The 13,160-nt window shown below is 37.2% G+C and overlaps 1 protein-coding gene across 1 annotated transcript; it reads left to right on the plus strand.

Moving 5' to 3' along the window:
* Nucleotides 1–5,578: 5,578 nt before the first annotated feature.
* LOC120272203 (tricetin 3',4',5'-O-trimethyltransferase-like) lies at nucleotides 5,579–8,691 on the plus strand. The gene is made up of 2 exons (XM_039278966.1): nucleotides 5,579–5,758; nucleotides 8,395–8,691. Exons 1-2 carry the CDS (start codon nucleotides 5,579–5,581, stop codon nucleotides 8,689–8,691), a joined length of 477 nt encoding a protein of 158 aa, XP_039134900.1.
* Nucleotides 8,692–13,160: the final 4,469 nt, after the last annotated feature.

The raw sequence follows: 13,160 nt of genomic DNA on the forward strand, positions 1-13,160 counted from the left end.
AATGACCATAATACAGTACCCACTCAAGATATTTACCCGAATATCATGACTATATAAAAACCTCCGTTTTTCTATATAAAAAAGTGGATACCCATGTCATTATCATATTACTATTAATTTTTCAATTTTTCCACTGAGAAAAATTAATTAATGCAGACACTAAAATGTTATAAAAAGAAAAGTCGATTTAAAAAAAAATAAAAAGAAAAAAAAAGAGTTTCTTGCCGAGATGAGAGATTGGTAGGATCATCATGTAACTCGGCTTATTTGTGGGGTCTGCACACATATGGGTATAAAAGACTATTTATAGTTCATGCTCATAGCTCTCAGACATGCATCCTCAACCAGCAAATCGATTCTTTACCAATTGCAAAGTGACCTCACCGGGGACCTGAGCGTCGGTTGACAAAAAGGTCATTGGTAATTTTTCCAAAAACAAAAAAAGGAATAATTCAATTTTGCCACTACTAGATAATATTTGAAGATTAATCTTAAAAAAATTCAATTTTACCATAAAGAATAAAGTTAATATACAGGCGATGACCCTAATCCTTTGAAAATTCAATTTTTCTCCAAAGAAGAGAAGAATTCATATACATGTGGTGATCGAAATAAGTTTTTCAAAGGTATATAGAAAATAATACTTGGTTGTGATCCATGATATATAAGATATTCATTTTCTCCTGTAAGATAATGTGAGTATTGGCAATCACATTTATTAGGGCAACAACCCAATAAATAGATACAAGAGTATTAGTGCAACCGCACTATTATTGGCATGATTTGACACATAGTCAAGATGATGTGACAACCTATATGATGTGGCATGAATGATTACATGGCAAAGTATGGTGACATGGAAAGAAATATTGGCTTGGAGGAAAACATCTTCAAGATCTTTGTAGAGCTATTTTTGGCAATGTGTTGCAATTTGAAGACAAGATCATATCAAGACCATATTTAGGTGATTTAATTTGAGACTAAATATGGATGGAGCTTAATTGAAGAAATATCTATCAATGGTATGATTGAATACTATTGATGGTATGATTTGAAGAAACCTTAATGAGGATGATTGAAGACTATTAAAGGCAAGATTTAAAGATATGCCTATTGTTGGCATGATTGAGATGATTGATTGAAGATCTTTCTTGGAAGATTTGAAGACCAAACTTGAGTGAATTGAAGATCAAGTTTGGTAAGTTTCGTGAATACGCACAAGGATGTACGCCCCTGCGAGGGGACAGCGTGATGAGAAACTGAGGAGGTAGGCTAGTTGCCGCGATCGAATCGGGAGATTTGGTCGCATCGACTCGGACTAAGCATGACCGGGAGATTGATGGGTATTGAGGTCATCCGCAACGTAACCAGAACTCAGTCAAGTCAGCAGTTAGGGCCATGTTGTAATTCATGTTACAACGTGGGAGTCTGCATGACTAATTTTAGAAAGTTTTTTAAATTAGTAGCCGCGGAGATTCTAAAAAGAGGTATGTGATGTATTTGGGGACGTTAAGGCGTCTATGTAAGCTACTCTGCTCTGAGATTGTGTGTGTCACGTGTGGAGAAGAGTGTGTGAACACTAGATAATCTAGCGAGGGTAGTGATCTTCATTGTTGAGAGAGTGAGTGACAAGTGTTTGTACTCATCTATGTTTCACCTCTTTTAGTGGATTGTTTATCTTCGGGCTTAGCCCTCCAGCAGCGTAGGGTGAGTGGATGCCGAACTGGGTTACCAATCTTGTGTGTCTCCTTCTTGTTTTTGGTTTGTGTGTGCTTGCATGAGTGTTTGAGTGTTCTTTAAATCACAAACCACATCGGTGGAACTAACAAAGAGTATGTAAAAGTATATATAAACAGATTAATACAAGATATATATACATATATGTTATACATAAAGTTATATTACTCTAACACGCCCTCTCAAACTCACGGGGTCATAAACCCGAGAGTCGGTAACTAGAAACCCGAAATCGAGCGATAGTATGTGCCTTTAGTGAAAAATCAAGCAGTCGGAGAGGCAACATAATAAAAAAGAATAATGCCAGCAAGATAATGATGACGAACAAAGTGAAGAGAGACCTCAAGATGCTTCATGCACTCAGAAACACAGGACTGGTAGCAATTTTGATGGCACTCTGGTTATCATAATAGATAGGAGTATAGGCAGATGTGGAGACACCAAAGTCCAACAAAATCTAACACAACCAAAGAGCTTCCTTAGCAGTGGAGGATATAGCACCATACTCAGCCTCATCAACGAAAAGAGAAATAGTGGATTATCTTTTCCAAGAGATAAGTGAATCTCTAAGGAAAAACGCAGGAACTAGTTGTAGATCTCTCGATCAAGAGCATCAATCGCCCTAATCGACGATCACGAGATGCACTCAACTTAAGCGAAGACGTGGCAAAAAAAAGTAGAGATCAAGTGATAGTGCCACGGAGGTAACGAAGAACCCGTAGAAGTGCAGCATAATGAGTAGATCGGGGTTACTAACAAACTAGTTAAGAATGTGAACATCATACGCAATATCAGGCGAGTGATGGTCAAATAAACAAGCATCCACAAGTACTCAATAGCGGGTAGGATCAATAAACAATTCACCATCAGAAAAGGAGAGACGATGATGTAACTCAATAAGAGTAGAAGTAGTACGGAGATCAGTGATGCCAGCTCATCGAAAAATATCAGAAATGTACTTTTGTTGAGACACCAAATAATCTCGATGAGAATAAGCGACCTCAAGATCTAAAAAGTAACAAAAAGTTCCAAGGTCTTTTATTTGAAACTTGGTGTGTAACCGTTATTTTAGAGAAAAAATATTATCAGCATCATCACCAGAAATAACCATATCGTCAGCATAAAGAAGAAAAATAATGAGGCCTCGAGGAGTCTGCCGAGTGAAGAGCGCATAATCATGAGAGCTCTCAGTGAAACAAAGAGCAAGAACCACACAACGAAAATGCTTAAACCAGGAGCGAGGAGCCTGTTTGAGTCCATAAATAGCCCGAAAAGATGACAAACATGTTAAGGAGGATGAGAGAAACTAGGACGAGGAGTCATATAAACATCTTTAGAGAGATCCCCAGGTAAGAAGGCATTAGTCACATCTAACTGATGGAGTGGTCAGTGACGAGTGGCTATAATAGCGAAAAAAAAACACGAATAATAGTCAACTTGGGCACAGGAGCAAATGTCTCCTCATAGTCAATAACATACTCCTAATTGAAACCACGAGGAACAAGACGCGCCTTATAACGCTAAATGCTACCATTAGCACAGGTCTTGACCCGATGAACCCATCGACAGCTGATATGAGTAACACCAGAATAAAGTGGAACAAGCTCCAGGTATGCATGTGTTGAAGGGCATCGAGTTCCTCCGTTACAGCCTCGCCGCTCAATGGGGATGAATCATAGCCTTGTGATAATACTGTGGCTTAGAATGGGAGTGAACAGTAGTAAGGAAGGCTTGGAACTCTTGGCAGTAAGTAGAGGAAAGAGAAAGTCCATACCGGGAAGGAGGACGGCAAATAGGGTTTGGTTAACTACCGGGAGGCATCATGAGCATCTTTAGCAAAAGAGAGAGCCACGGGAGAGGAAGCGAATCACTAGAACCATCAGTGCAACCAGAGGATGGATGAATAGAACAAGTGTCATTGGAGATTACGAGAGAGGCACTAAATTGGCAATAACGGAAGAACCCGGAATAATTACTGGAGGGTGGAAAGAGGATGCACTAGAGGAAGGCTGAAGAAAAGAAAGGTGTGTCTTCAAGAAAAGTTACGTGATGGGAAATACGAAGACGATGAGATAGAGGATCCTAGCAGAGATAGCCCTTGTGTTCAGAGTTATAGCCTAGAAAAATACACTTGACGGAATAAGGAGAGAGTTTGGTTTATTCAACAGTAGGTAAAAGGACAAAAAAAAGTACAACCAACAGTGCGAAGGTGACCATAAGAGAGAGATTGAGAGTGAAGATGCTCATAAGGAGTGACAACAGAAAGAGTGGTGGAAGGAGTTCTATTGATGAGATAGACGGAGGTAGGAATGGCCTCAGCCCAAATTGTTTGAGGAACAGTGGAAGAAAAGAGAAAAGCACGATCAGTGTCCAAGATATGATGATGTTGTGTGTAAGGACATGATTGCTGAGCCAGAGTGTCATGAGTATAGAGTAGCTCGCAAAAGGATGTAGAGAGATACTCATGTGCCTCATGCCGAACTGAGTATATACAATTTGTGCAAATTGAGAATAAATGACAAAGACCTCAAAGCGAGAACGCAACTGGTAAAGCCAGGTATAATGGGAGAAATCATCAATAAAGCTAATATAGTAGGAAAAACCTCCAAGAGATGAGAGTGGGACTGGGCCCCAAAAATTAGAGTGAACAAGGTCAAAAGGAGATTCTAAAAGAGATTCACGTGATGAGAAGGGAAGAGTTGTGTGCTTAGCTAGCTGACAACCCATACATGGATGTAAAGAAGTAGTAGAAATAGAATTAAGACTACCTGAAGTAGTTAAGAGTTTTAAGCGAGCACTAGACAGGTGACTGAGGCGACTATGCCAACGTTCGAGAGAACACACAAATGCAACAATTGCAGAAGGTTGACGAGCGGGAAGATGATGATGGTCTAAGTGATAAAGTCCGCCAATTCTACGCCCGGTCCCAATCCTCTGGCCTATAAGATGATCCTCCACAGAACAAGCAGAAGAAGAAAGAGTGACTGTGAGACCATGATCAGTAAGCTGGTTAACCAAGATAAGTTTTAGAGCTAAGCCAGAAACATGATGGATATCGGGAATATAAAATGAGATGGACTGAATACGACCGCACTGCGTGATAAGGTGAATGCTCCCATCAGCAGTGCGAACATGTGAAATTAGGGGAGGGGTAGAGATAGAAACTAGGCTAGAGACATCTGCAATCATATGATGAGTGGCACTAAAATCTAAAATCCAGGAAGACATACTAAAAACAACAGTCATAGAAGAAGTACGGGACTGCATATCATGCTTCATATCATGGATTTGCTCGGTAAGCTGAGCGACCTGAGAGAGTATATCAGCAGAAAAATCAGGAGCAAAGACTAAAGCAGCATGGGAGGATGAAGAGATAACAGAAGAAAACGGCCTAGGGCGAGACTACTGCTCTTGCAGTTGTTGAAGCTTAGGACACTGACGCTTCATATGTCCGTAATCGTTTGCGTAATCGGCACATGACAAAAGATCCTAGAGAAGATGAAGAGAAGGCCATGGTGCGAGACACTATAGAGAATTGTGGAAGCACTATGCACAGATAGTGTCACTGTGTGGCAACTGTGCTCGACTTTGTAGAGAACAATGAGTTGTCACTATAGATGATCACTATAGTGTCATTGTTGAGGATTTTTTAAGTCAAATCAAAAATAAAAATAAATAAATGTTCACATGATGGATTATTTGCCATTAAGCCCTAAAACTCTTGCAAATTATCACGTGATGATGGGGAAAAAGGGAAAGGTTTTTAAAAATAGGAATTCCCTAGTGTTCACTTTTTTCTCAAGATGTCTGAAAAAAGAGGAAAGAAAAACAAGAGGGGGGAATGAGTAATAGGCGATGGGAACGATGGGCTAGAGATCGAACCGGCGAGATGGGTAATGGGTTCAGTGATGCGGCGGCAAAAGTGGAGGAAGAGGGGGGAAGGTGGACTGCGCGCGTGTCCACGGGAGGGTGGGAAGAGCTGCAACGGCTTGGCAAGTTGAGTTTTAATGTTGTTGGCAAGGTAGTTGTGGGTGCAAAAGCGGAAGCTTTTAGATCCGCAAAAGAAATGACAACAATCCGAATGGAAGTCGGGTGAAAAAGAATAGACCGCTCGAAAAGGCAAAAAGCCGAGCAAAAGATTGGCAAAAATCTCGGACTTATAACAATTGGGATGAAGTTCGGCGAGAACACGGCATGATTGTCGCATGTCTCTGATACCATGTTAGATAATGTGAGAATTGACAATCTCATTCATTAGAGCAACAACCCACTAAATAATTACAAGAGTATGTAAAAGAATGTATTAACAGAGAAATTCAAGATATATATACATATATGTTATACATAAAGGTATATTACTCTAACATCTCAAAATGTAAAAGAACGATTTTAAAATTAGGAATAATAATTTTTTTTATTTATTTTGAAGATTTGAAGTTTCTTAAGTTCAAAAAAACATTTACTGAAAGCTTAAAGGAAATAAAAAATATTAAAAATAGCTTCAAAATCCACAACTTTAAAATTAAGAATAAATATTTTTTATCTTTTATTTTTTATTTTTACGATTTGAAGTCCCTTGGGGCCCGTTTGGATGCAAGTAATAGGAATAGGAGTATGGGGATGGGGATGGGGATGGGGATGAGGATAGGTGATTGGAGATAGAAACAAAAATAATGTTTGATTAGAGGGAATGAATATAAAAATAAGAGAGGGTATAAGGGAAAATTTTAGTAAAATTATTTTTGTGCCATCTAATATTTTAATCAAATAATATATCTTATTATAAAAAAAATAATTATTAAATGGCTTTAATTTCTACCTCCATAATAAGTATTATCCATATGAAATATTTTTTTAATTAAATATTTAACCTTAACTTATTGATGTATCCATTTTTTTCAAATTAATTTTTAAATTTATACATTTTTAATTGAAGAATACGATTTAATTATTTTTTTAACTAAAAATAAACAAAATGTCCAACTCAGAAGTTTTGACTTGAATTTTATTTTTAGATCAATAAAATTAGGCATTATGGGTAATTAAATAATTAATATATATCATGTCATTTCTTTATTTGTTAAGGGTATAAGAATAATTACCTTAGGCATGCTAAATTCCCTCAAAATAAAGGGGATGAGTATGATGGGTTTGAGAGGTATGTACTCCCTATTTATTCTTTTCCCATGTCATGTGGTGCATGTCTAAACATGGACATGTATATGCCACAAGGAGTGATCCCCATTCCTCCGGGATCAATGTTTGCATCCAAACGGTGCCTTACCACTTTGACAAATCGCCTTTGGTTATCATGTTTATATTTGTTAGTGAATTATTATTATTATTATTATTATTATTATTATTATTAAGGTGCGTGGATAGGAATGGCTGGATGTTGATGCGGGAAGAATGAATTGAGCTTATCCAAAAAGTTATGAATGTTTGACTATGATAGCTGAAAATGTGATGGGTAGATTAAATTTTAATATTAATTTTTATCTGAAATAAATTATATGTGGACGTTCGTAGGAATATGTGTAGGTAAGCACAGTACTAATTAAGATGCTACAATGAGACATAATGAAGGGTTAGTTGGCTTGATTAGTTTAGTTTTAGTTTTTAAAAGTTTACTGTAGGTCTAGTAGAAATATGGTTGGACAGCAGTTGAGATTTGTTCATATGCTGTGCACAAATTGATTGAATGGTTCATATTAAATTACTGTGCATCCCACTTTTCACCGTGCTACTTAAGGTGCTACAGTGAGACATAATGAAGGGTTAGTTAGGTTGATTAGATTAATTTTGGTTTTTAAAAAGTTTATTGTGGGTTTAGTAGAAATAGGTTTTGACGGTTGAGATTTGTTCATATTCTGTGCATAAATTGATTGAACGGTTCAGATCAAATTACTGTGTATCCCAATGTGCTACTTAATGAAGGGTTAATTTGGTTGATTAGCTTTGGTTGTATCCCACTTTTCACTGTGCTACTATTTATAAGTATAGTAAGACCATTTATGTAACAGTGACGAACCGTTGGATTACGGATCGCAATCCAACAGTTGATAGCAACGTTCGTAGATTTCAATTTCGAAAACGTCCCATAGATGATTGTATACATATATATATATATATATATATATATATCTATCTAGATTATTTATTTATTTCTTTCTTTTTCTATGTGAATACTCAAATTTATCCTTTTTTTTAAAATATTTTTTAATGAATAAAAAATATCAAAAAGAGTGTTATAATAGGGAAGAAAAGAGAATAAATAAATAGAAGAGGCAAAGCGAATTCAATTTTTTTTTTTAATTTACTACAATATCTTTGTTTAAATAAGTACACACATTTGTAGCTAGGTATACCCATATACTACAGTTATGCATATTTACAAAAATAAATATGTAAATAAATAAAAAAAATTACATGCAAGATTATTTATTGATTAATATTTTTTGTTTTATAAGTTGTGAGATCTATTAGAACGATTGCTCATGTACTATTTAAACCTTTTCTTAAGTAAACACTTTTTTTCTTAAATCTTTTATATATTTAATATTTTATCTCATTTGCAACATTAACTAGGAAACTATATATATCCTTTATTATTATTGATATAAATAAACATTAATAATGGGTTGAACTTTATAGTAGATTCTACATGACTGGAGTGATGAGCATGGACTGAAAATCTTGAAAAATTACTGGAAAGCTTTGCCTGCAAATGGAAAAATGATACTGGTAGAGTACATGCTTCTGATGGCTCCAGAAAGCATACATGCATTACAAAGTGTACTACTTCAGCTGGACATGATCATGTTGGCTCATAATCCTGGTGGTAAAGAGATGAGTGCACAAGAATTTGAGTCCATGGCCAAACAAGCTGGTTTTACTGTAATGAAACCTCATTTTAGTTTTGTTGATATTTGGCTTATTAAACTCTATAAGTAGATAGTTGTTATATTTTGTCTATCTATATTTTTGCTTTTATTAGTTAAAAGAAATTAGTATTGATATGCACTTGTGATTGATGCAAATTTAACTTTTTTCCCCCTATTTTTTACATAAATTAGTGATGGATATAGTTCAATGTAATGCACTTGTTTGACTATGTATAACAATAAAATGCATCAATGCATGGTTACGTTAGAATTATGGATGCCGCCTGCTTTTTTTTGTTTTTATTTTTAAAATTACAATTTTGTATTTGGGATGTTTGATCATCCGATAAGAGTGAGTGTAAAAGAAAACTTTGGATTCTCAACACCAAGTTTTTGGTTTGATTTAATTTTTCAAAAAATATTTCTTTGAATTTAAGGAACTTTAAAACTTCAATGGACCATTAACTGGTGTTGTAATATGAGCTCAAATTAATTATAAATACTAAAAAGGTTAGATTACAGTGGAGAGTTAATTAATAAAAGTGGATAAACCACTGATTTATTAAAAGGAGAACAAAAGTATAAAGTGCTAAATCCTCTCACCAGAAGTGAGGGGAACAAAGTACAGAAGAGAAAGCAAAGATGCAGAAAGTAGAAGAAAGTCTAAGCAGGCTAAAGACACCGTCTAGCATCTCAGGCCTATTTAGAGATGTAGTAGAAGCAATTATGCCGGAGCAGTGTCGTGGTCAGGATCGCCAGTAGGATTTGAGGCTCTAGCGCTGTAGAAGTTGAGTGAGCGCTTGATTGATTGTGATGCTCCATTGAGACTTTGTTGATATCTGTCGGCTGCTGTTGAGAACCAAGAAAGAAGCATGTTAGCAATTTTATAAATAATATTGAGATGCAAAGATGCAGTCAATTGAAAGATGCGATTGTTTCTTTCTAGTCAGATATTCCACAAGATTGCATAGGACGTGAGGTCCCAGAGGATTCGGTGCTGAGGGACTAAGGATGGTATCCAAGTGGTCCACAATGAGGGAATTGTCTGTGGTAGAGAGTTTGCTTCTAAAATTTGTGAAAAGAGTGCCCAGATGCGTTTAGAGAATTCATAGTCGATGAAGAGGTGTTGAAGATTTTTAGATGAATTGTGGCAAAGGACACAGGTGTCGGTGGAATTTTGAAAATTGTAACCTTTCTTGAAGAGATTTGTGAGAGTGAGGATTTTGTCCTCCCCAGCAAGCCAACAGAAAAGAGTGGTTTTGCTTGGGCAGTGATTTTTCCAGAAAAGAGGATAAAGCGGGCTGCGTGTTCCACCATCAATGAGAAAATTATAAAAAGATTTAATAGTGAATGTGCCACTTTTATCAAGGGTCCAAGTGTGAACATCATCTTGAGTATGGGTGCAATCAGGGATAATTTCAAGAAGAGCAGATAACATGTCGGGGGTGGAAGTGGGAAATAAGAATTCAGGGTTGTTTAGAAACTGAGTGAATTGTCTGATGGTAATCCATGGAACAGTACAATCATTGAAAAGATCGGGCCAGCAATCTTTGAGACGAAGTCCAGCATGCCAAAGATCAGACCAAAGTGAAGTGTTAGAACCATTTCTGATAGATTTCGTGATACATGATCGGAAGGAAAATAATGTGGAAGTCACACCTACCCAAAAAAAGGACTTATTTCTGGGTGGGATATGAGAAAGGACTCCGAATGTGTCACTTATGAAATAATTAGCGTGGATGATTTTGGCCCAACTGCTATTTGGATTGCAAGTTAATTTCCACCACCACTTTCCAAGTAAAGCATTATTGAAGGTCTGAAGGTTAAGGATTCCCCAGCCTCCCATTTCCCGCGGTCTAGTGATTCTGTTCCAGGAAATCAATCTGACTCCTTTGGGTCCCAGATTGGGGCCTTTACAAAGGAAATCTCTCTGGATTTTATCAATATCTTTGATCACCCAAGCGGGGAGCTTGAAGACTAACATCCAGTAAACAGGGACGGTTGAGAGAACAGAGTTAATGAGCGTTAAGCGCCCACCAAGTGATAAGTAATTCGCTATCTAAGCAGTGAGCCTGGAGCGAACCAGATAGAGGCACTCCTAAGTAGGTGATTGGGAGACAGCTACGTGAACAGTTTAGGATTCTAGCTGAGGAGTGATGAGGTTGATAGCCATAGTTAGAGGAGTACAGGCAGCTTTTTGAATAATTGATGGTTAAGCCTGAGGAACCCTCATAAAGATACATGATAAGTTTAATGATATGAAGATCTTCTTGTCCTCCAGTAGAGAAAATTAGAAGGTCATCAGCATATTGGAGATGGCAGATGTTATCAGAATGATTCAAAGGAACCCTCACCAGGACTTTGGATTTGAGAGCGTGGGAGAACATAGCGCTCAGTACATCAGCGGCGAGGGAAAAGAGCAGTGGAGAGAGGGGATCGCCTTGCCTCAGACCTCTTTTGCAAAGAATGTAACTCTGAGTTGATCCGTTGATAATGAATTGGGCCTTGGCAGTGCTAAGTATGGAATGAACCCAGGAGATCCATTTAGGTCCAAAGCCTCTAGCAGCAAGAATTTCGAGAAGGAAATTCCAATCAAGAGAGTCGAAGGTTTTAGCGAAATCCACTTTAAAGATGTGTCCAAGACGTTTATGTTTTTGTAAGTTGAAAATGATTTCTTGTGCAATGACAATGTTGTCCGCTATACATCTGCCTTTAATAAATCCGGATTGTGATTCATCGACTAGCAAACTGATAACAGTACTGAGGCGATTAGCAAGTATTTTTGGAGATTATTTTTACAAGTGGAATTGATAAGACCGATGGGTAGAAAGTCCTTCACATCACCAGCGTATTATTTTTGCAATAAGAGCAATATGTATCCGAGTTGATGCGCTCAAGGTTGATGGTGCCTTCAAGAAGTCCTCATAAAGTTTAACAAGGTTGTCTTGTAGGATGGTCCAATGTTTTTGGAAGAAGAAAATAGGGAATCCATCCCCGACCCGAGAGCTTTGTCGGGGTTAAGGCTAAACATAGCTTGTTTAATTTCTTCGATGAGTGAAAGGTAGTTCAAGCTGGGAGAAATCAATTCTTTTCTTGTAATCAAAAAGAAAATACCAATCCAGGAGAAATCTATTTGGCAAAGGAGTGCCAAAGATAGAGCGATAGTGATCAGTGAATATTCTACCAATTTGAACATTATCGTCAAACCAGATACCATTATGAAGAATACGAGGTATGTGATTTCTATTTCTCCTGCCATTTGCAACTTGGTGAAAAAATTTAGTGTTGGAGTCCCCTTCTCTAAGCCAAGTAATCATGGAGCGTTGTTTCCAGTAAATTTCTTCCTGGTTTAAAATGTTATAAAGTTCAGAGCGAATTTGGGAGAGTCGGTTGGATTCTTCCTCTGAGAGGGGTCTACTTTCAACAATAATGTCAATGGAATGTAATTCTTCGAGAAGACTGCTTTTGAGGATCTTAGAAGCGCAAAAATTGTTCTTGGACCATGTGCAAAGATTGGATTTTAAATGAGCAAGTTTTTTGGAAAGGATGAACGCACCACAGCCAACAGGGCTTGAATCCGAGCACTATTCTTGAATAAGATTGATGATATTAGGGTTGGTATACCAGAATTTCTCAAATTTGAAGATTCGGGATCTTTTAAGGTGTAGTCCAAAATCGAGATAGATAGGAGAATAATCCGATCTAAATCTGGGAAGATCAAATTAAGATGTTCTGGGATATAAGGAGGTCCAATCATGAGAGTAAAAGGAGTCGATTAAATCGGACCCTAGATAGGGTTAGATTGTCCATTGGACCGGGTAAATCTTCTTCCACTAATTTGGGAGGGTCAATAAAAAAACCGAGTTCACTTAGAAGGCATTGGGATACGGTGATATCTCTAGGATTAGAAATACAGTTATTTTTTTGTCTTCTAAGGAAAAAAATCGTATTGAAATCGCTACAAATAACCCTGTGGAGTTGAGATGAGATTTTTTTAGGGTTACGAGTTCATTCCCAAATCGAGGCCTAATGGATCCGAGTTTGGCCCATAGACGCTGGAGCAAGACCAAGTGGAGTTATCAAGACGATTAGTGAATTTATCGGAAATGGTAAAGGATCCCTTATAAATTAAATATCCAATAAGTTGCGAGTCTGTCCCCAAGCAAGGATAATACCTCAGGCAGAACCTTGGGCCGATAAGAATTCAAAAGAGTCAATGCGTTTGCCTCCGATTAATCTCCATAGGGAGCTATGGAGGTTTTGAAGTTTAGATTCTTGGAAGCAAATAATATCAGCTTTGCAATTTAGAATAACTTCTTTGACTAAGTGACATTTAGAGGGTCTGCCTAGACCTCTAACATTCCAGCATAAAATTTTATCTAGCCATTTAGATTTATGAGAGGGAGATCCTAGGAATTTAATGCCACAAGAATTACTGTATTTAAGAATTTGAGCATCAATCGAAGAAGAAAATACTGAATTAATAATAGGGGCGTACCTTCTCTTAGATCTTCAGGGACTTTTTTCTTGGAAGATCGC

This window comes from Dioscorea cayenensis, chromosome 11 (assembly GCF_009730915.1).
Source record: "Dioscorea cayenensis subsp. rotundata cultivar TDr96_F1 chromosome 11, TDr96_F1_v2_PseudoChromosome.rev07_lg8_w22 25.fasta, whole genome shotgun sequence".
NCBI classification, from domain to species: Eukaryota; Viridiplantae; Streptophyta; class Magnoliopsida; order Dioscoreales; family Dioscoreaceae; genus Dioscorea; species Dioscorea cayenensis.